The 25,885-nt window shown below is 54.3% G+C and overlaps 1 protein-coding gene across 2 annotated transcripts in view; it reads left to right on the plus strand.

Annotated features, from left to right (window-relative positions):
- Positions 1 to 17,009, plus strand: part of LOC140193275 (WD repeat-containing protein 26-like) — a 214,778-nt gene extending 197,769 nt beyond the window's left edge. For both annotated transcript variants that reach the window (XM_072250646.1, XM_072250647.1), the window contains exon 14: positions 13,422 to 17,009. In XM_072250646.1, coding sequence (XP_072106747.1) covers positions 13,422 to 13,453 — 32 coding nt within the window. In that variant the 3' untranslated portion in view covers positions 13,454 to 17,009. The remainder of the gene's footprint in view (positions 1 to 13,421) is intronic.
- The last annotated feature ends 8,876 nt before the right edge of the window (positions 17,010 to 25,885 follow it).

Raw genomic sequence — 25,885 nt, forward strand, 5'->3', positions numbered from 1 at the left:
TCCCAGTGCCCCACTCTCTCCCCACAGCCCTGCGTCGGTCCCCACACTAATCCCACTGTCCCACTCTATCCCACAGTCCCGTAGCAGGGTTCACACTAATCCCACTGTCCCTCTCTCTCCCCCCAGCCCTGTGTCAGTCCCCACACTAATCCCACTGTCCCACGCTCTCCCACAGTCCTGTGTCAGTCCCCACATTCATCCCACTGTCCCACTCTCTCCCACGGTCCTGTGTCAGTCCCCACACTAGTCCCACTGTCCCACTCTCTCCCCGCAGTCCTGTGTAAATCCACATACTCATCCCACTGTCCCACTCTCTCCCCACAGGCCTGTGTCAGTCCCCACACTAATCCCACTGTCCCACACTCTCTCCCCACAGTCCTGTGTCGGTCCCCACACTAATCCCACTGTCCCACTCTCTCCCACAGTCCTGTGTCAGTCCACACACGAATCCCACTGTCCCACTCTCTCCCCACAGTCCTGTGTCAGTCCCCACACTAATCCCAGTGTCCCACCCTCTCCCACAGCCTTGTGACACACCCAAACTAATCCCACTGTCCTACTCTCTCCCCAGGGCCCTGTGTCTGTCCCCACACTAATCCCACTGCCCCACTCTCTCCCCACAGTCCTGTGTCAGTCCCCACACTAATCCCACTGTCCCACTCTCTCCCACAGTCCTGTGTCAGTCCCCACACTAATCCCACTGTCCCGCTCTCTCCCACAATCCTGTGTCAGGGACCACACTAATCCCACTGTCCCACTCTCTCCCCACAGTCCTGTGTGAATCCCCAAAGTAATCCCACTGTCCCACCCTCTCCCACAGCCCTGTGTCTGTCTCAGACTAATCCCACTGTCCCACTCTCTCCCCACAGCCCTGTGTCAGTCTCACACTAATCCCACTGTCCCACTCTCTCCCCACAGCCCTGTATCAGTCCCCACACTAATCCCACTGTCCACCTCTCCCCCACAGCCGTGTCAGTCCGCACACTAATCCAACTGTCGCACTCTCTCCCATAGTCCAGTGTCTGTCCCCACATTAATTCCACTGTCCCACTTTCTCCCCACAGCTCTGTCAATCCCCACACTAATCCCACTGTCCCACTGTCTACCCACAGCCCTATGTCAGTCTGAAACTAATCCCACTGTCCCACTCTCTCTCCACAGCCCTCTGTCAGTCCCCACACTAATCCCACTGTCCCACTCTCTCCCCACAGCCCTGTGTCAGTCTCAAACTAACCCCACTGTCCCACTCTCTCCCCACCGCCCTGTCCGTTTCACACTAATCCCACTGTCCCACTCTCTCCCCACAGCCCTGTGTCAGTCTCACATTTGTCCCACTGTCCCACTCTCTCCCACAGCCCTGTGTCAGTCCCCACACTAATCCCACTGTCCCACTCTATCCCACAGTCCTGTATCAGGGTTCACACTAATCCCACTGTCCCACTCTCTCCCCCCAGCCCTGTGTCAGTCCCCACACTAATCCCACTGTTCCACGCTCTCCCACAGTCCTGTGTCAGGCCCCACATTAATCCCACTGTCCCACTCTCTAGCCACAACCCTGCGTCAGTCCCCACACTAATCCCACTGTCCCACTCTCTCCCCACAGCCCTATGTCAGTCTGAAACTAATCCCACTGTCCCACTCTCTCTCCACAGCCCTCTGTCAGTCCCCACACTAATCCCACTGTCCCACTCTCTCCCCACAGCCCTGTGTCAGTCTCAAACTAATCCCACTGTCCCACTCTCTCCCCACAGCCTTGTGTCAGACCCCACACTAATCCCACCGTCCCACTCTCTCCCCACAGTCGTGTGTCGGTCCCCACACTAATCCCAGTGACCCACCCTCTCCTACAGCCCTGTGACACTCCCAAAGTAATCCCACTGTCCCACTCTCTCCCACGGTCCTGTGTCAGTCCCCACACTAATCCTACTGTCCCACTCTTTCCCCACAGCCCTGTGTCAGTCTCACACTAATCCCACTCTCCCACTCTCTCCCCACAGCCCTGTGTCAGTCTCACATTTGTCCCACTGTCCCACTCTCTCCCACAGCCCTGTGTCAGTCCCCACACTAATCCCACTGTCCCACTCTATCCCACAGTCCTGTATCAGGGTTCACACTAATCCCACTGTCCCACTCTCTCCCCCCAGCCCTGTGTCAGTCCCCACACTAATCCCACTGTTCCACGCTCTCCCACAGTCCTGTGTCAGGCCCCACATTAATCCCACTGTCCCACTCTCTAGCCACAACCCTGCGTCAGTCCCCACACTAATCCCACTGTTCCTGTTTCTCCCCACAGCCCTGTGTCAGTCTCAAACTAATCCCACTGTCCCTCTCTCTCCCCACCGTCCTGTGTCATTCTCGCACTAATCCCACTGTCCCACTCTCTCCCCACAGCCTTGTGTCAGTCCCCACACTAATCCCACCGTCCCACTCTCTCTCTACAGTCCTGTGTTGGTCCCTACACTAATCCCAGTGTCCCACCCTCGCCCACAGACCTGTGACACTCCCAAATTAATCCCACTGTCCCACTCTCTCCCCACAGCCCTGTGTCAGTCCCCAAATTAATCCCACAGTCCCACTGTCTCCCCGCAGTCTTGTGTCAATCTCCATACGTTTCCCACTGTTCCACTCTCTCCCCACAGCCCTGTGTCAGTCCCCACACTAATCCCAGTGTCCCACTCTCTCCCCATAGCCCTGTGTCAGTCCCCACACTAATCCCAGTGTCCCACTCTCTCCCCACAGCCCTGTGTCGGTCCGCTCGCTAATCCCACTGTCCCATTCTCTCCCACAGCCCTATGTCAGTCCCCACAGTAATCCCAGTGTCCCACCCTCTCCCACAGCCTTGTGACACTCCCAAGCTAATCCCACTGTCCTACTCTCTCCCCACAGCCCTGTGTCAGTCTGAAACTAATCCCACTGTCCCACTCTCTGCCACAGTGCTGTGTCAGGGTCCACACTAATCCCACTGCCCCACTCTCTCCCCACCGCCCTTGTCAGTCTCACAATAATCCCACTGTCCCACTCTCTCCCCACTGCCTTGTGTCAATTCCCACACTAATCCCACCGTCCCACTCTCTCCCCACAGTCCTGTGTCGGTACCCACACTAATCCCAGTGTCCCACCCTCTTCCACAGCCCTGTGACACTCCCAAACTAATCCCACTGTCCTACTCTCTCCCAAAGCCCTGTGTCCGTCCAAAAACTAATCCCACTGTCTCACTGTCTCTCCGCAGCCCCCGTCAGTCCCCACACTAGTCCCACTGTCCCACTCTCTTCCCACAGCCCTGTGTCAGTCTCAAACTAATCCCACTTTTCCACTCTCTCCCCACAGCCCTGTGTCAGTCTCACACTAATCCCTCTGTCCCACTCTCTCCAAACAGCCCTGTGTCAGTCCCCACACTAATCCCAGTGCCCACACTCTCTCCCCACAGCCCTGCGTCGGTCCCCTCACTAATCCCACTGTCCCATTCTCTCCTACAGCCCTTTGTCAGTCCCCACACTAATCCCACTGTCCCACTCTATCCCACAGTCCTGAATCAGGGTTCACACTAATCCCACTGTCCCACTCTCTCCCCCCAGCCCTGTGTCAGGCCGCACACTAATCCCACTATCCCACGCTCTCCCACAGTCCTGTGTCAGTCCCCACATTCATCCCACTGTCCCACTCTCTCCCCACTGTGTCAGTCTCACACTAATCCCACTGTCCCACTGTCTCCCCGCAGCCCTGTGTCTGTCCCCACACTAATCCCAGTGTTCCACTCTCTCCCCACAGCCCTGTGTCTGTCTCCCACTAATCCCACTGTCCCAATATCTCCCCGCAGCCCTGTGTCTGTCCCCACACTAATCCCACTGTCCCACTCTCTCCCCACAGACCTGTGTCAGTCACCACACTAATCCCACTGTCCCACTCTCTCCCACAGTCCTGTGTCATGGTCCATACTAATCCCACTGTCCCACTCTCTCGCACAGCCCTGTGTCAGGGTCCACACTAATCCCACTGTCCCACTCTCTCCCACAGGTCTGTGTCAGTCCCCACACTAATCCCACTGTCGCACTCTCTCCCATAGTCCAGTGTCTGTCCCCACATTAATCCCACTGTCCCACTGTCTCCCCACAGCCCTATGTCAGTCTCAAACTAATCCCACTGTCCCACTCTCTCTCCACAGCCCTCTGTCAGTCCCCACACTAATCCCACTATCCCACTCTCTCCCCACAGCCCTGTGTCAGTCTCAAACTAATCCCACTGTCCCACTCTCTCCCCACCGCCCTGTCAGTCTCACACTAATCCCACTGTCCCACTCTCTCCCCACCGCCCTGTCAGTCTCACACTAATCCCACTGTTCCACTCTCTCCCCACAGCCTTGTGTCAGTCCCCACACTAATCCCAGTGACCCACCCTCTCCCACAGCCCTGTGACACTCCCAAACTAATCCCACTGTCCCACTCTCTCCCCACCGCCCTGTCAGTCTCACACTAATCCCACTGTCCCACTCTCTCCCCACAGCCTTGTGTCAGTCCCCACACTAATCCCACCGTCCCACTCTCTCCCCACAGTCGTGTGTCGGTCCCCACACTAATCCCAGTGACCCACCCTCTCCCACAGCCCTGTGACACTCCCAAACTAATCCCACTGTACCACTCTCTCCCCACAGTCCTGTGTCAGTCCCCATACTCATCCCACTATCCCTCTCTTTCCCTACAGTCCTGGGTCAGTCCACACACTAATCCCACTGTCCCACTCTCTCCCCACTGTCCTGTGTCAGTCACCTCACTAATCCCAGTGTCCCACCCTCTCCCACAGCCCTGTGACACTCCCAAAGTAATCCCACTGTCCCACTCTCTCCTGACAGTCCTGTGTCAGTCCCCACACTAATCCCACTGTCTCACTCTCTCCCCACAGTCCTTTAACAGTCCCCATGCTAATCCCACTGTCCCACTCTCTCTCCACAGCCCTGTGTCTGTCCCCACACTAATCCCACAGCCCCACTCTCTCCCCACAGCCCTGTGTCTGTCCCCACACTAATCCCACTGTCCCTCTCTCTCCCCCCAGCCCTGTGTCAGTCCCCACACTAATCCCACTGTCCCACGCTCTCCCACAGTCCTGTGTCAGTCCCCACATTCATCCCACTGTCCCACTCTCTCCCACGGTCCTGTGTCAGTCCCCACACTAGTCCCACTGTCCCACTCTCTCCCCGCAGTCCTGTGTAAATCCACATACTCATCCCACTGTCCCACTCTCTCCCCACAGGCCTGTGTCAATCCCCACACTAATCCCACTGTCCCACACTCTCTCCCCACAGTCCTGTGTCGGTCCCCACACTAATCCCACTGTCCCACTCTCTCCCACAGTCCTGTGTCAGTCCACACACGAATCCCACTGTCCCACTCTCTCCCCACAGTCCTGTGTCAGTCCCCACACTAATCCCAGTGTCCCACCCTCTCCCACAGCCTTGTGACACACCCAAACTAATCCCACTGTCCTACTCTCTCCCCAGGGCCCTGTGTCTGTCCCCACACTAATCCCACTGCCCCACTCTCTCCCCACAGTCCTGTGTCAGTCCCCACACTAATCCCACTGTCCCACTCTCTCCCACAGTCCTGTGTCAGTCCCCACACTAATCCCACTGTCCCGCTCTCTCCCACAATCCTGTGTCAGGGACCACACTAATCCCACTGTCCCACTCTCTCCCCACAGTCCTGTGTGAATCCCCAAAGTAATCCCACTGTCCCACCCTCTCCCACAGCCCTGTGTCAGTCTCAGACTAATCCCACTGTCCCACTCTCTCCCCACAGCCCTGTGTCAGTCTCACACTAATCCCACTGTCCCACTCTCTCCCACAGTCCTGTGTCATGGTCCATACTAATCCCACTGTCCCACTCTCTCCCACAGCCCTGTGTCAGGGTCCACACTAATCCCACTGTCCCACTCTCTCGCACAGCCCTGTGTCAGGGTCCACACTAATCCCACTGTCCCACTCTCTCCCACAGGTCTGTGTCAGTCCCCACACTAATCCCACTGTCGCACTCTCTCCCATAGTCCAGTGTCTGTCCCCACATTAATCCCACTGTCCCACTGTCTCCCCACAGCCCTATGTCAGTCTCAAACTAATCCCACTGTCCCACTCTCTCTCCACAGCCCTCTGTCAGTCCCCACACTAATCCCACTATCCCACTCTCTCCCCACAGCCCTGTGTCAGTCTCAAACTAATCCCACTGTCCCACTCTCTCCCCATAGCCCTGTGTCAGTCCCCACACTAATCCCAGTGTCCCACTCTCTCCCCATAGCCCTGTGTCAGTCCCCACACTAATCCCAGTGTCCCACTCTCTCCCCACAGCCCTGTGTCGGTCCGCTCGCTAATCCCACTGTCCCATTCTCTCCCACAGCCCTATGTCAGTCCCCACAGTAATCCCAGTGTCCCACCCTCTCCCACAGCCTTGTGACACTCCCAAGCTAATCCCACTGTCCTACTCTCTCCCCACAGCCCTGTGTCAGTCTGAAACTAATCCTACTGTCCCACTCTCTGCCACAGTGCTGTGTCAGGGTCCACACTAATCCCACTGCCCCACTCTCTCCCCACGGCCCTGTGTCAGTCTCAAACTAATCCCACTGTCCCACTCTCTCCCCACCGCCCTTGTCAGTCTCACAATAATCCCACTGTCCCACTCTCTCCCCACTGCCTTGTGTCAGTTCCCACACTAATCCCACCGTCCCACTCTCTCCCCACAGTCCTGTGTCGGTACCCACACTAATCCCAGTGTCCCACCCTCTTCCACAGCCCTGTGACACTCCCAAACTAATCCCACTGTCCTACTCTCTCCCAAAGCCCTGTGTCCGTCCAAAAACTAATCCCACTGTCTCACTGTCTCTCCGCAGCCCCCGTCAGTCCCCACACTAGTCCCACTGTCCCACTCTCTTCCCACAGCCCTGTGTCAGTCTCAAACTAATCCCACTTTTCCACTCTCTCCCCACAGCCCTGTGTCAGTCTCACACTAATCCCTCTGTCCCACTCTCTCCAAACAGCCCTGTGTCAGTCCCCACACTAATCCCAGTGCCCACACTCTCTCCCCACAGCCCTGCGTCGGTCCCCTCACTAATCCCACTGTCCCATTCTCTCCTACAGCCCTTTGTCAGTCCCCACACTAATCCCACTGTCCCACTCTATCCCACAGTCCTGAATCAGGGTTCACACTAATCCCACTGTCCCACTCTCTCCCCCCAGCCCTGTGTCAGGCCGCACACTAATCCCACTATCCCACGCTCTCCCACAGTCCTGTGTCAGTCCCCACTGTCCCACTCTCTCCCCACTGTGTCAGTCTCACACTAATCCCACTGTCCCACTGTCTCCCCGCAGCCCTGTGTCTGTCCCCACACTAATCCCAGTGTTCCACTCTCTCCCACAGCCCTGTGTCTGTCTCCCACTAATCCCACTGTCCCAATATCTCCCCGCAGCCCTGTGTCTGTCCCCACACTAATCCCACTGTCCCACTCTCTCCCCACAGACCTGTGTCAGTCACCACACTAATCCCACTGTCCCACTCTCTCCCACAGTCCTGTGTCATGGTCCATACTAATCCCACTGTCCCACTCTCTCCCACAGCCCTGTGTCAGGGTCCACACTAATCCCACTGTCCCACTCTCTCGCACAGCCCTGTGTCAGGGTCCACACTAATCCCACTGTCCCACTCTCTCCCACAGGTCTGTGTCAGTCCCCACACTAATCCCACTGTCGCACTCTCTCCCATAGTCCAGTGTCTGTCCCCACATTAATCCCACTGTCCCACTGTCTCCCCACAGCCCTATGTCAGTCTCAAACTAATCCCACTGTCCCACTCTCTCTCCACAGCCCTCTGTCAGTCCCCACACTAATCCCACTATCCCACTCTCTCCCCACAGCCCTGTGTCAGTCTCAAACTAATCCCACTGTCCCACTCTCTCCCCACCGCCCTGTCAGTCTCACACTAATCCCACTGTCCCACTCTCTCCCCACCGCCCTGTCAGTCTCACACTAATCCCACTGTTCCACTCTCTCCCCACAGCCTTGTGTCAGTCCCCACACTAATCCCACCGTCCCACTCTCTCCCCACAGTCCTGTGTCGGTCCCCACACTAATCCCAGTGACCCACCCTCTCCCACAGCCCTGTGACACTCCCAAACTAATCCCACTGTCCCACTCTCTCCCCACCGCCCTGTCAGTCTCACACTAATCCCACTGTCCCACTCTCTCCCCACAGCCTTGTGTCAGTCCCCACACTAATCCCACCGTCCCACTCTCTCCCCACAGTCGTGTGTCGGTCCCCACACTAATCCCAGTGACCCACCCTCTCCCACAGCCCTGTGACACTCCCAAACTAATCCCACTGTACCACTCTCTCCCCACAGTCCTGTGTCAGTCCCCATACTCATCCCACTATCCCTCTCTTTCCCTACAGTCCTGGGTCAGTCCACACACTAATCCCACTGTCCCACTCTCTCCCCACTGTCCTGTGTCAGTCACCTCACTAATCCCAGTGTCCCACCCTCTCCCACAGCCCTGTGACACTCCCAAAGTAATCCCACTGTCCCACTCTCTCCTGACAGTCCTGTGTCAGTCCCCACACTAATCCCACTGTCTCACTCTCTCCCCACAGTCCTTTAACAGTCCCCATGCTAATCCCACTGTCCCACTCTCTCTCCACAGCCCTGTGTCTGTCCCCACACTAATCCCACTGCCCCACTCTCTCCCCACAGCCCTGTGTCAGTCTCACACTAATCCCACTGTCCCACTCTGTCCCCACAGCTGTGTCCGTCTCACACTAATCCCACTGTCCCACTCTCTCCCCACAGCCCTGTGTCAGTCCCCACACTAATCCCACTGTCTCACTCTCTCCCCACAGCCCTGTGACACTCCCAATCTAATCCCACTGTCCCACTCTCTCTCCACAGCCCTGTATCCATCCCCACACTAATCCCACTGCCCCACTCTCTCCCCACAGCCCTGTGTCAGTCCCCACACTAATCACACTGTCCCACGCTCTCCCACAGCCCTGTGTCAGTCTCAAACTAATCCCAGTGTCCCACTCTCTCCCACAGCCCTGTGACACTCCCAAAGTAATCCCACTGTCCCACTCTCTCCTGACAGTCCTGTGTCAGTCCCCACACTAATCCCACTGTCTCACTCTCTCCCCACAGTCCTTTAACAGTCCCCATGCTAATCCCACTGTCCCACTCTCTCTCCACAGCCCTGTGTCTGTCCCCACACTAATCCCACTGCCCCACTCTCTCCCCACAGCCCTGTGTCAGTCCCCACACTAATCCCACTGCCCCACTCTCTCCCCACAGCCCTGTGTCAGTCTCACACCAATCCCACTGTCCCACTTTCTCCCCACAATCCTGGTCAGTCCACACACTAATCCACTGTCCCACTCTCTCCCCACAGTCCTGTGTCAGTCCCCACATTAATCTCACTGTCCCACTCTCTCCCCACAGCCCTGTGTCAATCCCCACACTAATCCCACTGTCCCACTCTCTCCCCACAGCCCTGTGTCAGTCTCAAACTAATCCCACTGTCCCACTCTGTCCCCACAGCCGTGTCCGTCTCACACTAATCCCACTGTCCCACTCTCTCCCCACAGCCCTGTGTCAGTCCCCACATTAATCCCACTGTCCCACTCTCTCCCACAGCCCTGTGTCAATCCCCACACTAATCCCACTGTCCCACTCTCTCCCCACAGCCCTGTGTCAGTCTCACACTAATCCCACTGTCCCACTCTCTCCCCACAGTCCTGTGTCAGTCCCCACATTAATCCCACTGTCCCACTCTCTCCCCACAGCCCTGTGTCAATCCCCACACTAATCCCACTGTCCCACTCTCTCCCCACAGCCCTGTGTCATTCTCACACTAATCCCACTGTCCCACTCTGTCCCCACAGCCCTGTGTCAGTCCCCAGACTAATCCCACTGTCTCACTCTCTCCCCACAGTCCTGTGACACTCCCAATCTAATCCCACTGTCCCACTCTCTCTCCACAGCCCTGTATCAGTCCCCACACTAATCCCACTGTCTCACTCTCTCCCCACAGTCCTTTAACAGTCCCCATGCTAATCCCACTGTCCCACTGTCTCTCCACAGCCCTGTGTCTGTCCCCACACTAATCCCACTGCCCCACTCTCTCCCCACAGCCCTGTGACACTCCCAATCTAATCCCACTGTCCCACTCTCTCTCCACAGCCCTGTATCAGTCCCCACACTAATCCCACTGCCCCACTCTCTCCCACAGCCCTGTATCAGTCCCCACACTAATCCCACTGCCCCACTCTCTCCCCACAGCCCTGTGTCAGTCCCCACACTAATCACACTGTCCCACTCTCTCCCCACAGCCCTGTGTCAATCCCCAAACTAATCCCACTGTCCCACTCTCTCCCCACGGCCCTGTGTCGGTCTCAAACTAATCCCACTGCCCCACTCTCTCCCCACAGCCCTGTGTCAATCCCCAAACTAATCCCACTGTCCCCCTCTCTCCCCACAGCCCTGTGTCAATCCCCACACTAATCACACTGTCCCACGCCTTCCCACAGCCCTGTGTCAGTCTCACACTAATCCCACTGTCCCACTCTCTCCCACAGCCCTGTGTCAGGGTCCACACTAATCCCACTGTCCCACTCTCTCCCCACAGCCCTGTGTCAGTGTCCAATCTCTCAGCTTTGTGCTTGGTTTGAGCATGTTCGACACTGAGAAGGCTGATTTAACGAGCCGTTTTGTGGCACATACCTACCTGAGCCCAGAATAGCCGTTGATCTGTGTTGCTCGATCTCTGTGTAAGTGGGCAGTGCCCGTTACGTATCTTCATGGCGCACCCAGGGTGTGAAACCGCCTGTACCGTTTGACGTTAACGGCTGTCGATACGAACAGATGATGAGACTGTTGCTCCTGCTCTGAGAGTTCAAGCGGATGGGAGGGTAATCAGCTATTTCAGGGTGAAAGGAGGAGAATTTCCTTCCTGGTGTCTGGGACCAGACAGTGATGTTGCCCCAGGGTACAGGGTCCTTGTCAAAGCTGACACCAGCATGGAAACATGCCCTTCATTACATCTGGTGTGTGCTGACCATCACGCTGATCAACGCAGAACAAGCCACACAACCAGCAAACAAGCCCCCTTCTTCCACTCCCTCGCACCCACAGATGTACACAGTCCTCCCACCCTCAGTCCTCTTCATCTCCAGCGGATTTACTTACTTCTCGTTACCCCGCTGGCGTTCAGGGCGACAATGAAGGTCCTCCATCTCTGGGGGTGTTCAGGGCTCCCTGCATCGTGTCAGTCGCTTTCTCTGAGTTTTCACTACTGTTGGCTGGAGACTCAGGAATACCATCAGACTCTGGTGTAGAAGGATTCTTCATTGCTGTTTCCGTAAGAGTTTTGTTTGCCAGTCTTGAGCGGAACCCCCGAACCTGCAGGACAGGTGAACCACTCTTAGCCTGTCCTCTATCCTTTGACCTGTTTGGCATGGGTGACCCTACCAAGAGCCAAAGTGCACGCACACATACACGCACTCCTCCAACAACCCTGGGCTTCCAGGTGGTCTTCATTTCGGGACTTCAGTATGTCCACCTCTCTCTGGGACGATCCACCACCAAATTCTTATCTGTGCCTTCTCGTGTCCTGAAACGGTTTGGCCCACCCCCTGCTCTGGGTTTACCACCACGAGGAAATTGTCCTCCTCGTCAACCCCCTTGGATCTTAAGCCAGTCAGGTGGCCTCACAGTGCGAATATTGTTGGCCGAGATATAAGTCTGTATACACCGTTGGTAAGACCACATGTGGAGTATTGTGCGCAGTCGTGGTCACCCAGTTAACGGCGGGATGGCACGAAACTAGAGAGATTCACCGTGACGTTATAGTGACGGGAAGGTTTGAATGTCAGGGAACACGGGATAGGCTGGGACCGTTTGCACAGGAGTGAAGGGGGCCGAGAGGGCTTTAAAATCACAGCTGAGGTGGGGGGTCACAGACTTTTCCCCAGGGGAGGGAATTCTCAAACTCGAAGGTGATGGTCACACAGTCTGTCACCCTCCTCCCCCAGGGTCTGACCAACAGTCTGTCCCCCACACCCCCCAGGGTCAGACCCACAATCTGTCCCCCATCTCCCCCCAGTGTCTGACCCACAGTCTGTCCCCATCGCCCCTCAGGGTCTGACCCACAGTCTGTCCCCCATCTCACCCCCCAGGGTCAAACTCAGTCTGTCCCACATCTCCCCTCAGGGTCAAACTCACAGTCTGTCCCCCACACCCCCCAGGGTCAGACCCACAATCTGTCCCCCATCTCCCCCCAGTGTCTGACCCACAGTCTGTCCCCATCGACCCTCAGGGTCTGACCCACAGTCTGTCCCCCATCTCCCCCCCCAGGGTCAAACTCAGTCTGTCCCACATCTCCCCTCAGGGTCAAACTCACAGTCTGTCCCCCATCTCCCCCCAGGGTCAGACCCACAATCTGTCCCCATCTCCCCCAGGGTCTGACCCACAGTCTGTCACCCCATCTCCCCCCAGGGGACTGTCAGTCTCATTGTGGTGGTGTGTGCTGGGAGGGGGTTGGAGGCGCTGGGGTGGGGCGGCTTTGTTCGTGGGATTGGGGGGGGTAACAAGCACCCCCTTTTGTGTGTGTGTGTGTGTGTATACCACTGTCACACTGACCTCTTCCACCCACCCCCTCTCTCCCATTCCCCTCCACCCCCTCAATCTTCCCTCGCTCTCCCCCACCCCCTCTCTCCTCCCCACCCCCTCTCTCCCATTCTCCTCCACCCCCTCCCTCAATCTTTCCTCACTCCTCCCCCACCCCCTCACTCCTCCCCCACCCCCTCTCTCTCTCCTCCACCCCTCTCTTTCCCACCCACCCCCATCTCTCCCATTCTCCTCCATCCCCTCCCTCCCTCCCCCACCCCTCTCTCTCCCCCAACCCCCTTCTCTCCCATTCTCCCCCACCCCCTCCCATTCTCCCCCACCACTCCTCTCTCCCTCCCCCACCCTCCCTCTCCCTCCCTCACCCTCCCTCTCCCTCCCCCACCCCTCTCTCTCCCTCCCCCACCCCTCTCTCTCTCCCCAACCCCTCTCCCTCTCTCCCTCCCACCCCCTCTCTCCCCACCCCTCTCTCCCCCCACCCCTTTCTCTCCCCCCACCCCTTTCTCTCCCATTCTCCTCCACCCCCCCTCCCCCACCCCGTCACTCCCCCCACCCCCACCCCGTCACTCCCCCCACCCCCACCCCGTCACTCCCCCCCACCCCCTCTCTCTCCCCCACCCCTCTCTCTCCCCCACCCCTCTCTCTCTCACACCCACCCCTCTCTCTCTCACCCACCCCTCTCTCTCTCTCTCTCACCCACCCCCCTCTCTCTCCCCCACCTCCCCTCTCTGTCCCCCACCCCCTCTCCCTGCCCCCCCATTGGCCCCCACCTACAGGGTGCAGCAGCAGCAGTGTGGCAGACAGCTGACAGCTGGCGACACCATCCCGGTAACATCCTCGCCGTGGAGCTCGGGTACCCGGCGCCTGCTCGATTGGGAGGCTCTCCATCCGGCTGCCAGACAAAGATAACAGCAGCGTCTGCCCCTGCCCCCTCTCTCCCTCCCCACCCTCCCACCTCCCACCCTCTGATGCCAGCTCAGGCATGCCCAGCCTCCAGGATGCCAGCGTTGGGGCCCGGTCGGCGCTGGCGGTTTACCAGCACGCTGGCGTTGACCCGCAAATCACTCACGTACCCGGATGGTGCTATCGAGGCGGGGCCAGCTCCGTTTCTTCGTGCCCAAGACCACAGCAGAGGCACGGCTGTGCTGTCCCGCCGTGGGAGGGGAGGGGGAGACTCGCCAATCCTGGCCTGCAAAGGAAACCAGACAGGATTGGTCAGCATTTTCATTTTGTTTGTCCTCTTCCCCTCTCCCCACCTGAGAGACTGGAATTATTTTAAACACAAAGATAAAGGAAACATCACAATGCCCTCTGGATTGTCCTGGTGCCTGTCCTGTCCAGAATCTGAGGGGTAGTGGGCAAAGCGTGGAGCACCTCCGCTGGGTGGGCTGTGGGTGCGCCGAGATGAGCAAGTCGAACAAACAACACGTTAGTTGCCCATACTCGGACCAATGCGTCCTTCCTCTTTCCGCCTACACTCACCCCACCAGCTCGTGATCCTTGTCCAATGCCAGCCCAGGCCTGGGGCTGATCCAGGGGTGGGAGAGGGGGTTAGTGAGGGACTTTTAAACCCTCCTGTCTGTATGCCATCCGTGATTCCACTGTCTCGTGCGTAGACCCCCTGGCGAGTAAGATATCCAGTACCTTTCACTCAGCCCACCATTTTACACCCAAGGAATGCTGTAAACTCCTCCTCCTTCCCCTGGTCCCTGGTCCCCAAGACCTGGGAGGACTTCTGTCCCTTTCGCTGTTCTCTCCCGGACATCTGTTGGGGGGGCGTGGGGTGGTGGGGCTTCGCTGGTGCCTGTATTATCTGCTTCCACTGATGCAGGACCCCAACTCCCCTCCTGCCGGTGCACAAGAGACCCCAGTCTTTCCCTCCCTGCCTATCCTGTCACGAGGAGGGACCGATATCCTGTGGCGGGCAAAGTTTGAGCCCAGAGGAGTGGGCCAGTATCTACATCAGACACCTCTCCTGCGTGTCAAGGCATGGACAGCCGTGGGTCAGAAAGTGGTGGTCAGGGAACCTAGGGCAAAGGAGAGCAGCGGTGACGTTCGCCAGGAATGCACAGCCAGATTTGTGCCCTGTCTGGTTCGACCTTTGGGCAGGATTCCCCTCAGTGAGTGTCATGTAATTGTGTGGGTGAGACAGACATTGGCAACCACATTCACGGTTACTGTTCTGTAACTCTCCTCTGACCGGGGTCACAATCACTTAACTGTGTCTGTCCGGCACCGACCGGGGTCACTGTCACTGGTCCGGGACCATCCGGCACCGACCGGGGTCAAAGTCACCGGTCCGGGACCCTCCGGCACCGACTGGGGTCACTGTCACTGGTCCGGGACCCTCCAGCACCGACCGGGGTCACTGTCATTGGTCTGGGACCCTCCAGCACCGACCGGGGTCACTGTCATTGGTCCGGGACCATCCGGCACCGACCGGGGTCAAAGTCACCGGCCCGGGACCCTCCGGCACCTACCGGGGTCACTGTCACTCACTGTCACTGGCCTGGGACCCTCCGGCACCGACCGGGGTCACTGTCACTGGTCCGGGATTCTCCGGCACCGACCGGGGTCACTGTCACCGGTCCGGGACCCTCCGGCACTGACCGGGGTCACTGTCACTGGTCCGGGACCCTCCGGCACCGACCGGGGTCACTGTCACCGGTCCGGGACCCTCCGGCACTGACCGAGGACACTGTCACCGGTCCGGGACCCTCCGGCACTCACCAGGGTCACTGTCATTGGTCCGGGACCCTCCAGCACCGACCGGGGTCACTGTCATTGGTCTGGGACCCTCCGGCACCGACCGGGGTCACTGTCATTGGTCCGGGACCCTCCGGCACTCACCGGGGTCACTGTCACTGGCCTGGGACCCTCCGGCACCGACCGGGGTTACTGTCACTGGTCTGGGACCCTCCGGCACCCACCGGGGTCACTGTCACTGGCCTGGGACCCTCCGGCACCGACTGGGGTCACTGTCACTGGTCCGGGACCCTCCGGCACCGACCAGGGTCACTGTCACTGGTCTGGGACCCTCCGGCACCGACCGGGGTCACTGTCACTGGTCCGGGACCCTCCAGCACTCACCGGGGTCACTGTCACTGGCCTGGGACCCTCCAGCACTGACCGGGATCACTGTCACTGGTCCGGGACCCTCCAGCACCGACCGGGGACACTGTCACTGGTCCGGGACCCTCTGGCACCCACCGGGGTCACTGTCACTGGTCCGGGACCCTCTGGCACCCACCGGGGTCACTGTCATTGGTCCGGGACCCTCCAGCACCGACCGGGGTCACTGTCACTGGTCCGGGACCCTCCGGCACCCACCGGGGTCACTGTCACTGGTCCGGGACCCTCCGGCACCCACCGGGGTCACTGTCACTGGTCCGGGACCCTCCGGCACCGACCGGGGTCACTGTCATTGGTCCGGGACCCTCCAGCACCGACCGGGGTCACTGTCACTGGTCCGGGACCCTCCGGCACCCACCGGGGTCACTGTCACTGGTCCGGGACCCTCCGGCACCGACCGGGGTCACTGTCACTGGTCCGGGACCCTGCAGCACTGACCAGGGTCACTGTCACTGGATTCTTGCTTCCTTTTCAAGAGAAACACTTGACGGTGATTCTGTTCACTCTGATCCTGTGGGCTCTGCTGCCTTGGAGATGATAGGAAGTGTGGGAGTGGGTGGACAGGAGGGAGGGAGGGATCGAGTGCGCGCGTGCGTGTGTGTGAGAGAGAGAGAGAGAGAGAGAGAGAGAATGAGTGGGGGTGGGATATTGAGCGTGTGTTCAGGGGGTTGGTGTGAATGTTTGGGTTTTGGTGATGAGCTACGAGAATGCAGTGGGGAGATCTAGTGATGTCTATACAAAGTAATTTTATGTGTTTATATATAAAAAAAAGAGTGTTATGCGTTTAAGAACCATTATTGTGTGCTAGATTGTTTGGGAGCAGAAGACCATTTTGCAGTGTGTTAATTCAGTGGAACATTACACATTTAGATGGATTAAACTGTACACAGAGAGTCGGTGATGCTTTGCAGCGACAGATCATTCAACATTGTGCCTGCCCAGGTAACTAGAGGACGATCGGCCGCCTGTGCAGAGCAGTGGCATGTCCCCTTCAGCAAGGGGGTGGTGTGGGTATAAGGGGTGGCTCCCACCTCTTACCGTCCACGCCCTCCCTTCCCAGCAAGGTTACCTGTGCAGGTGTCCGTGCGGGGCAGTGGTGACGCAGACGGTCTGGGTGTAAAGGGTGGCCTGCACCTCTTACCGTCCACGCCCTCCCTTCCCAGCAAGGTTACCTGTGCAGGTGTCTGTCAGCAAATCCGTAACTATTGTATTGTAATAAAGCCCAACCAACAGCCAAGCCTCTGATGTGCTTTGTCACGTGTTGTCGCTCTCAGCTGAAACACAGCCTTTCACGGAAGGCCCGGTGTGTGTGTGGTGTTTATGATCGGCGTGCGCAGCAGCATGTGGAGGAAAACTGTCCAGACTGATGACACCACACAGTGTTGAACGGAAAAGCAAATATCGTTTTACAGTTACAGGCAGACAATAAGGCGCAAGGGAATAGGGAGGCGCAGTGGGAGATCAAGACCATGAGATACAGGAGCAGACTTAAGCGATGTGGCCCATCGAGTCTGCTCCCCCATTCTACCATTCTGCCATGCTGCCTTTTCCCAGTAACCTTTGATAGCCTGACTAATCAAGAACCTTTCAACCTCTACTTTAAATATACCCAATAACTCGGCCTCCACAGCCACCTGTGATAACGAATTCCCACAGTTTCAGCACCCTCCAGCTAAAGAAATTGCTCCTCATCTGTGTTATAAAGGGATGTCCCTCTGTTCTGTGTTATTCTGGTCCGAGACTCCTCCACTATAGGAAACATCCTCTCCACATCCACTCTATCTGCGTCCTCTGGTCCTAGACTCCCCCACTATAAGAAACATCCTCTCCACATCCACTCTGTCTGTGTCCTCTGGTCCTAGACTCCCCCACTATAGGAAACATCCTCTCCACATCCACTCTATCTGCGTCCTCTGGTCCTAGACTCCCCCACTATAAGAAACATCCTCTCCACATCCACTCTCTCTGTGCCCTCTGGTCCTAGACTCCTCCACTGTAGGAAACATCCTCTCCACATCCACTCTCTCTGTGCCCTCTGGTCCTAGACTCCCCCACTATAGGAAACATCCTCTCCACATCCACTCTATCTGTGTCCTCTGGTCCTAGACTCCCCCAATATAGGAAACATCCTCTCCACATCCACTCTATCTGTGTCCTCTGGTCCTAGACTCCCCCACTATAGGAAACATCCTGTCCACATCCACTCTATCTGTGTCCTCTATTCCTCGTCTGGGATTGGGATAATAGTCCAGCGCTCCCCACCCTTGCCTCCCATGCATCGAGATTCAGTGAAAAGCTTGCCTTTCCTTCTTTTCATACAGATCAGATCATTACACAGTGGGTTGAGGTAGAAGAAGGGGAGCCACAGTATTCTAACGGTTACAACAATACCATTTACAGCTCATGGCTTCTGAGTTTGGAGTTCAATTCTGATGTCAACTGCAAGACAATAGGACCTAGGTTTCAGTGAGATTCTCTCCTCCCTCCCCCCCCCCCCCAACTGCAGGGATAACGACCCAGAGCCATCAAACGCTGCAATGTGTTTCATTCCCAGGATCATTCTCATGTGCCTCCTGTGGACCCTGCAATGCCAGCACATCCTTTCTTCAAAGCTGCTCACAGTACTCCCCCGTGCAGTCTGATGAACACCTCAGCATTGCATTCCTGGTATTATATTCTAGTCCTCTCAAAATGAATGCTAACATTGCATTTGCCCTCCTCCCCACCAGCTCAACCTGCAAGGCAATCCTGCACAAAAATTCCCGAGTTCCTTTGCACCCCTGAATTTTGAATTTTCTCCCCTTTTACAAAGTATTCCACGCCTTTATTCCTTATACCAAAATGCATGACCATACAATTCCCTACATTATATTCTTCCAATCAGTCTAAGTCCTTCTGCAGACATCCCGTTCCTCAACACTACCTGCTTTGTATCATCCATAAACTTGGCCACAAATCCATCAATTCCTTTATCCAAATCTTGGGCATCGGCAGCCAACCAGAAAAGACATGCTAGTCAGCCGCACGTGTGGCATCTTGTCAAATGCCATCTGAAAATCCAAGTACACAACATCCACCGATTCTCCTTTGTCTATCCTGCTTGTTATTTCCTCAAAGAACTCCCAGTAGATTTCCCCTTTAGAAAACCATGCTGACTTTGGACTGTTTATCACGTGCCTCCAAGCACCTCGAAACCTCATCTTTAATAATAGACTACAGCATCTTCCTGGCTACCGAGGTCAGGCTAACCTGTCTATAATTTCATTGCTTCTGCCTCCCTCCCTTGAAGAGAGAAGTGACATTTGCAATTTTCCAGTCTACTGGAACCAGTTATTCTTGAAAGATCATTACGAATGCCTCCATAGTCTCTTCAGCCACCTCCTTAAAAACCCTGAGGTGTGTAGTCCATCTGGTCCAGGTGACTTACCTACCTTCAGACTTGTCAGCTTCCCATCACCTTCTCCTTAGTACTGTAATAGCAATGACTCTCACTTCTGCCCCCTGACACATTTCTGGCATTTTTCCACAGTGAAGATTGACACAAAATTCTCAAGTTTCTCCATTTCTTTGTCCCTCATTACGACCTCACCAGCGTCATTTTCCAGTGATCCAATATCACTCTCTTCTCTCTTTTATTCTTTATATATCTAAAAAAAACTTCTGGATATTATTGACTACTTCCCTTCATATTTCATGTTTTCTTTCCTTATGACTTTTTATCTGTTGCCTTCTGTTGATTTTTTAAAACTTCCATCTAATTATTGCTCTATCATGTGCCCTCTCTTTTGCTTTTCTGCTGTCTTTGACTTCCCTGGTCAGCCACTGTTGCATCATCCTGTCTTTAGAATACTACTTCACCCTTGGGATGTATCTCTCCTCTGAATTCTTCTAAACTCTTCTGAATTTACCCCAGAAACTTCAACTGTTGCTGTTTTGCCATCATCCCTGTGAGCCTCCCCTTCCCCTTCCAATAAACTTTGGCCAGCTCCTCTCATGCCTCTGTATTTCCATTTACTCCGCTGTAATACTGATACATCCTATTTTCGCTTCTACTTCCCAAACTGCGGAGTGAATGCTATCATACTATGATCATTGTCTTCTAACAGTTCCTTCACCTTAAGCTCCCTAATCAAATCTGGGTCATTACACAACACCCAATCCAGAATTGCTGTTGCCCCAGTGGGCTCAACCACAAGCTGCTCCAAAAAGCCATCTCGTAGGCTTGCCACAATTTCCCTCTTGCAATTCAGCACCAACCAGATTTTCCCAATCCAACTGCATATTGCAACTGCCCCGTGACCATCACAATATTGTCCTTTTCACATGCCTTTTCTAATTCCCATAATTTGTAATACACATTCTGGCTATTGTTTGGAAGCCTGTGTACACAGTAACTCCCATCAAGGTCTTTATCCTTGCATTTTCTTAACTTGACCCAAAAGGATTCTACATTTCCTCTTTCTACCTACCTGTCCTTTCAATACAATGTATATCCTAACTATGATCTTCTTTCAGCCATGAGTCGGAGATGCATATAAAATCATATCTGCATTTAAATATAACACCAGTCCTGTATTCATCATCCTTTTTGATTGTAACCCCTTGTTACATGTTAACTCATCCCATGGACTGCAATTTTGCCCTGTCATCTGCCTCATTCCTCATAGTCTCACTACACATTACATCTAATTGTATACCAACTACCCCATCCTCAGCCCTATCACTCAGGTTCCAATACCCCCCCCCCAAATTAGTTTAAACCCTCCCCAACGGCTGCAGCAAACCTGCCCGCAAGGATATTGGTCGCCCTCAGGTGCTGGTGTAACCCGTCCTTTTTGTACAGGTCATACCTTCCCCAGGAGAAATCCAACCCTGTCCCTTGCACCAATTCTTCAGCCACACTTTCATCTGCTAAATCATCCAATTCTCACCATTCACTGGTGCGTGGCACAGGCAGCAAAACAGAGATTGTTTCAGGCCGAGGCTGTTCATCAGGATTTTTGAGGAGGGGTCGTAGCCTAAAATGTGGTCTGTGTATTCCTCTTCATAGATGCTGTCTGGCCTGCTGAGTTCCTCCAGCTTTTTCCAACATCTACAGAAGCTTTTGTGTTTAGGATAGGACTACCTGCCTTTGGCTGTCTGGGAAACTTGGTTAATGCCCCTGTTTTTGCACTGGGGAGACCTGTTGAGGTTTCAAATGGTTTGCAAGAATGGAACCTGCACAGACGCTTGGTGAGGGCCAGTGGGAAATTGCTTCTCTCCTGTCCTCGCTCAAGGAATAGGAGCAGAAATCAGACAGTCAGTGCCTTGACACTCTGTACCCTGAGTCCTGAAGAACAAGAACACAGAAATGGACCATTTAGAATCTGCTGTCGCCTGTGTGTCCAATGGAACCTGAATCCGCTGCCTGGTGCTGTCTCTGTTCCTGCAACTCCCATCCCAGTGACTGATGCATGATACCTCCCGAACCACAACCCAGAAAAGTCTGCCCCTCTCTCCCACCGTCATCGTGAATTTGTCCATTTCAAAGTGTGAAGTAAATTTATTATCAAAATACCAATATATCGTTTATGTACTACCCTGAGATTCATTTTCTTCCAGGCATCCACAGTAGAACAAAGAAATACAATAAATGAAAGACTACGTGCAAAGACTGACAAACAACCCATATTGAAAAGGGGGCAAACTGCAAATACAAAATAAATAAATAAATAAACAATCTATTGAAATGTAGAGTCTTTGAAAGTGAGTCCCCAAGTTGTGAAATTAATTTTAACACATGCTGAAGTAATGGGGAATGAGGCGAAGCATACAACAGTGTGAACAGCTCCAGGTAAAGGAGAATCCCAAATACTTCAACAGGTGGTGTACTGTGCAAAAGTCTTAGCCACCCTAGTTTCCTTAATCACTACATAGAAGTCCCAACAAGAGAGGATGTGATAGTTGATCTTCTGTTGGGGAATGAGACAGAACAGGTGACAGAAGTTTGTGTAGGAGAACATTTTGTATCTAGTGATCATAAAGCCATTAGTTTCAAGGTAATTATGGAAAAGGATAGGTCTGGTCCATGGGTTGAGATTCTAAATTGGAGAAAGGCCAATTTTGATGGTATCAGAAAGGATCTGGCAAGTGTGCACTGTTTTCAGGCAAAGGTGTAAGTGGAAGGTCTTCAAAGGTGAAATTTTCAGTACTATGATCCTAAGGGCTTCTACAGATGTTGGTCCTCTAGAAGATCAGAGTGGTAATCTATGCGTGGAGGCAAAAGGGAACTTACGTGGGAGATGGACGTAGAATCCTTAGAAGTGAGGTAAAGCAGCAGTGATGCCATGGACCCTACACCGATTACAGAAGGAGAGGTATTTGCTGTCCTGAGGTAATTATTCAAGGTGTTCCCTCTGACCCTGTGCAGAGATTGCAGAGGGCCCAGCAGAGATAATTAAACGATCCTTAGCCAGGGGTGAGGTGCTGGAGGACAACCAATGTTGTTTAAGAAAGGCTCTAAGAATAAGCCAGGAAATTATAGGCTGTTGAGCCTGACATCAGTAGTGGGAAAGTGATTGGTAGGTATTCTAAGGGATCGGATATGTGAGTATTTGGATAGACAGGGGCTGATAAGGGGTGGTCAGCATGGTTTTGTGCATGATAAGTCATGTCTAATATACAAACGTTTGTAGAATTTCCCAGGAAAGTTGATGAAGGCAAGACAGTGGATGTTGTATACATGGACTTTAGTAAGGCCTTTGACAAGGTCCCACAAGGGAGGTTGCTCAAGAAGGTTCAGTCTCTCGGCATTCAAGATGAAGTAGTAAAATGGATTAGACATTGGCTTTGTGGGAGAAACCGGAGAGTGGTAATGGACGGTTGCCTCTCTGACTGGACACCTGTGACTAATGGTGTGCCACAGGGATCGGTGCTGGGTCCATTGTTGTTTGTCATCTATATCAATCATCTGGATGGTAAAGTGGTTAACTGGATCAGCAAATTTGCACATAACGCCAAGATAACATCTAGTGGATGGCGAGGAAGACTACCGAAGCTTGCAGCAGGATCTGAACCAACTGGAAAAACGGACTGACGATGGCAGATGGAAGTTAATGCAGTCAAGTGTGAGGTGTTACACTCCGGGAGGGCCAACCAGGGTGGCACATGTACGCCGAACTGTCGGCAGGGAGGAGTGCTGTCGAACAACGGAATCTGGGAAAACTTATCCATCACTCATTGAGAGTGATGTCACAGGTAGGTAGGGTCATAAAGAACGCTTTTGCCACAATGGCCTTCATAAATGAAAATACTGAGTACAGGAGCTGCAACAAAATGCTGGAGGAGCTCAGCAGGCCAGACAGCATCTACGGAAAAGAGTAAGCAGCCAATGTTGTGGGCTGAGACCCTTCATCAGGACTGGAAATGAAGAGAAGTCAGAGTAAGAAAGTGGGGGGAAGAGAGGAGGAAGAAGTACAAGATGGTAGATGATAGGTGAAACTGGGAGAGGGGGTGAAGTAAAGATTTGGGAAGTTGGTGAAAGAGATAAAGGGCTGGAGAACGGGGAATCTGATAGAGGACAGAAGACCATGGAGGGAAGTGGAGGAGGAGCACCACAAGGAGGTGATGGGCAGGCAAGGAGATATGGTGAGAGGGAAAAGGGAATGGGGAAAGTCGAAGGAGGGGATATCACTGGAGGTTTGAGAAGTCAATGTTCATGCCATCAGGTTGGAGGCTACCCAGTTGGAATATGAGGTGTTGCTCCTCCAACCTGATTGTGGCATTGCAGAAGGCCATGGATTGACATATGGGAAAGGAAAGTAGTATCGAAATGGGAGATCCCACTTTTTGTGGCAGATAGAGCAAAGGTGCTCGGAGAAGTAGGCTCCCAAGCTATGTCAGGTCTCGTCGAAGGCCACGCTGGGAGCACCAGATACAGTAGATGGCCCCAAAGACTCACAGGTGAAATGTCGCCTCTACTACTTCTGTTACTGAGTACAGGAGATGGATGTTGAGTAAGACGTTGGTGACACCTAACTTGGAGTATTGTATGCAGTTTTGGTCACCTACCAACAGGAAAGATGTAAATAAGGTTGAAAGAGCACAGAGAAAATTTACAAGGATGTTGCCAGGACTGGAGAACCTGAGTTATAAGGAAAGATTCAACTGGTTAGAATTATTCTCCAGAATGTGGAAGATTGAGAGGAGATTTGATAGAGGTATACAAAATCACGAGGGGTGATAGGATAAATGCAAGCAGGCTTTTTACACTGAGGTTGGGTGGGACTACAACAGAGGTCATGGTTTAAGGGTGAATTCCCTCCAGGCTCCTCAAGAAGCTGAGAGACCTCGGCCTTCACCCTGCCTTGTGCAGTTGGATCCTGGACTTCCTGTCAGATCACCGGCAGGTGGTAAGAGCGGGCTCTCTCACCTCTGCTCCTCTACACAGGTGTCCCTCGGGGCTGTGTACTAAGCCCCCTCCTATAATCTCTTTACCCATGACTGTGTCGCCACCCACAGCTCCAATCTGCTAATTAAATTTGCTGAGGACACCACGCTGATTGACCTCATCTCAAATAATGAGGCAGCCTACAGAGAGGAAGTCATCACCCTGACACAGTGGTGTCAAGAAAACAACCTCTCCCTCAATGTCGTAAAAACGAGCTTGTTGCGGACTACAGATGGAATGGAGACAGGCTAGCTATTATTGACATCAATGGATCTGGGGTTGAGAGGGTGAACAGCCTTAAGTTCCTCAAGGATCTCATGTGGTCTGCACCTACCGGCTGTGTAGTGAAAAAGGGCTGGAAGGATCACTGGAGACTCGAGTCACTCCAACCACAATCTGTTCCAGCTGCAACCATCCAGGAAACAGTACCACAACATAAAAGCCAGACCAACAGGCTCTGGGACAGCTTCTTCAACCGGACCATCAGACTGATTAATTCATGCTGATACAATTGTTATAATATATTTCTATGTTATATTTATTATAAATTACTATAAATTGCACATTTAGACTGGGACATAACGTAAAGATTTTTACTCCTCACATATATGAAGGATGTAAGTAACAAATTCAATTCAGGTGAAATGTTTAAGGGGAATATGTCCCTCCCCCTCCCCCTATTCCCTCTAACCCCTCCTCTGTCAACCTCCTCTTCCCCTCTACCCCTCCCCCTCCTCTACCCTTCCCCCTTCCTCCTGCCCTCCTCCCTCCCTCCATCCCCTGTTCCTCCCCACTGTGCCCTCCGCTCTGTCCACTCTATCTCCGCTCCTCCCCTGTCTCCCCTTGTTCTGTGCACCTCTCGCACCCCTCTCCTGTGCTGAGACACCTTCAGACAAGGATTGAAACACTGCATGCACCAAGAACAGGACTGTGATGAAGCTAGTAGACACACAAAGGGCTGGAAGGCTTGGCCTGTGGAGGGAGGAAGTGACAAGGGGGCTCTGCTTCTCCAAACCATTCCACCTCACTGTCCATTCCCTTGCGACAGGCCGCAGCAAACTAATGCACAGCAAACTCCCACAAGGAGCTACCTGATTGGCCCAGATTTGGCACTGTGGTGAGGTGGGAGGTTGTCCGGTTCAGGACCCACAGCGAAGAATGAGGTAGCCTCAATCCACAGTTTACAGGATGATCTATTCAGCTGGCAGTGCGAATTAAAGAGTGTCGGGCAGATGGAGGAGGGGAGAGTGGGAATAGTGACAGAGACTGGGAGGTGATGGGTGGATCAGGTGAGGGGGAGTGATGGAAAGACGGAGGGGGGGAGAGTGGGAATAGTGACAGAGACTGGGAGGTTACGGGTGGATCAGGTGAGGGGGAGTGATGGACAGACGGAGGAGGGGAGAGTGGGAATAGTAACAGAGACTGGGAGGTGACGGGTGGATCAGGTGAGGGGGAGTGATGGACAGACGGAGGAGGGGAGAGTGGTAATAGTGACAGAGACTGGGAGGTGACGGGTGGATCAGGTGAGGGGGAGTGATGGACAGACGGAGGAGGGGAGAGTGGGAATACGGACAGAGACTGGGAGGTGACGGGTGGATCAGATGAGGGGGAGTGATAGACAGACGGAGGAGGGGAGATTGGGAATAGTGACAGAGACTGGGAGGTGACGGGTGGATCAGG

Source organism: Mobula birostris, unplaced genomic scaffold (genome assembly GCF_030028105.1).
Source record: "Mobula birostris isolate sMobBir1 unplaced genomic scaffold, sMobBir1.hap1 scaffold_490, whole genome shotgun sequence".
In the NCBI taxonomy this organism is placed as follows: domain Eukaryota; kingdom Metazoa; phylum Chordata; class Chondrichthyes; order Myliobatiformes; family Myliobatidae; genus Mobula; species Mobula birostris.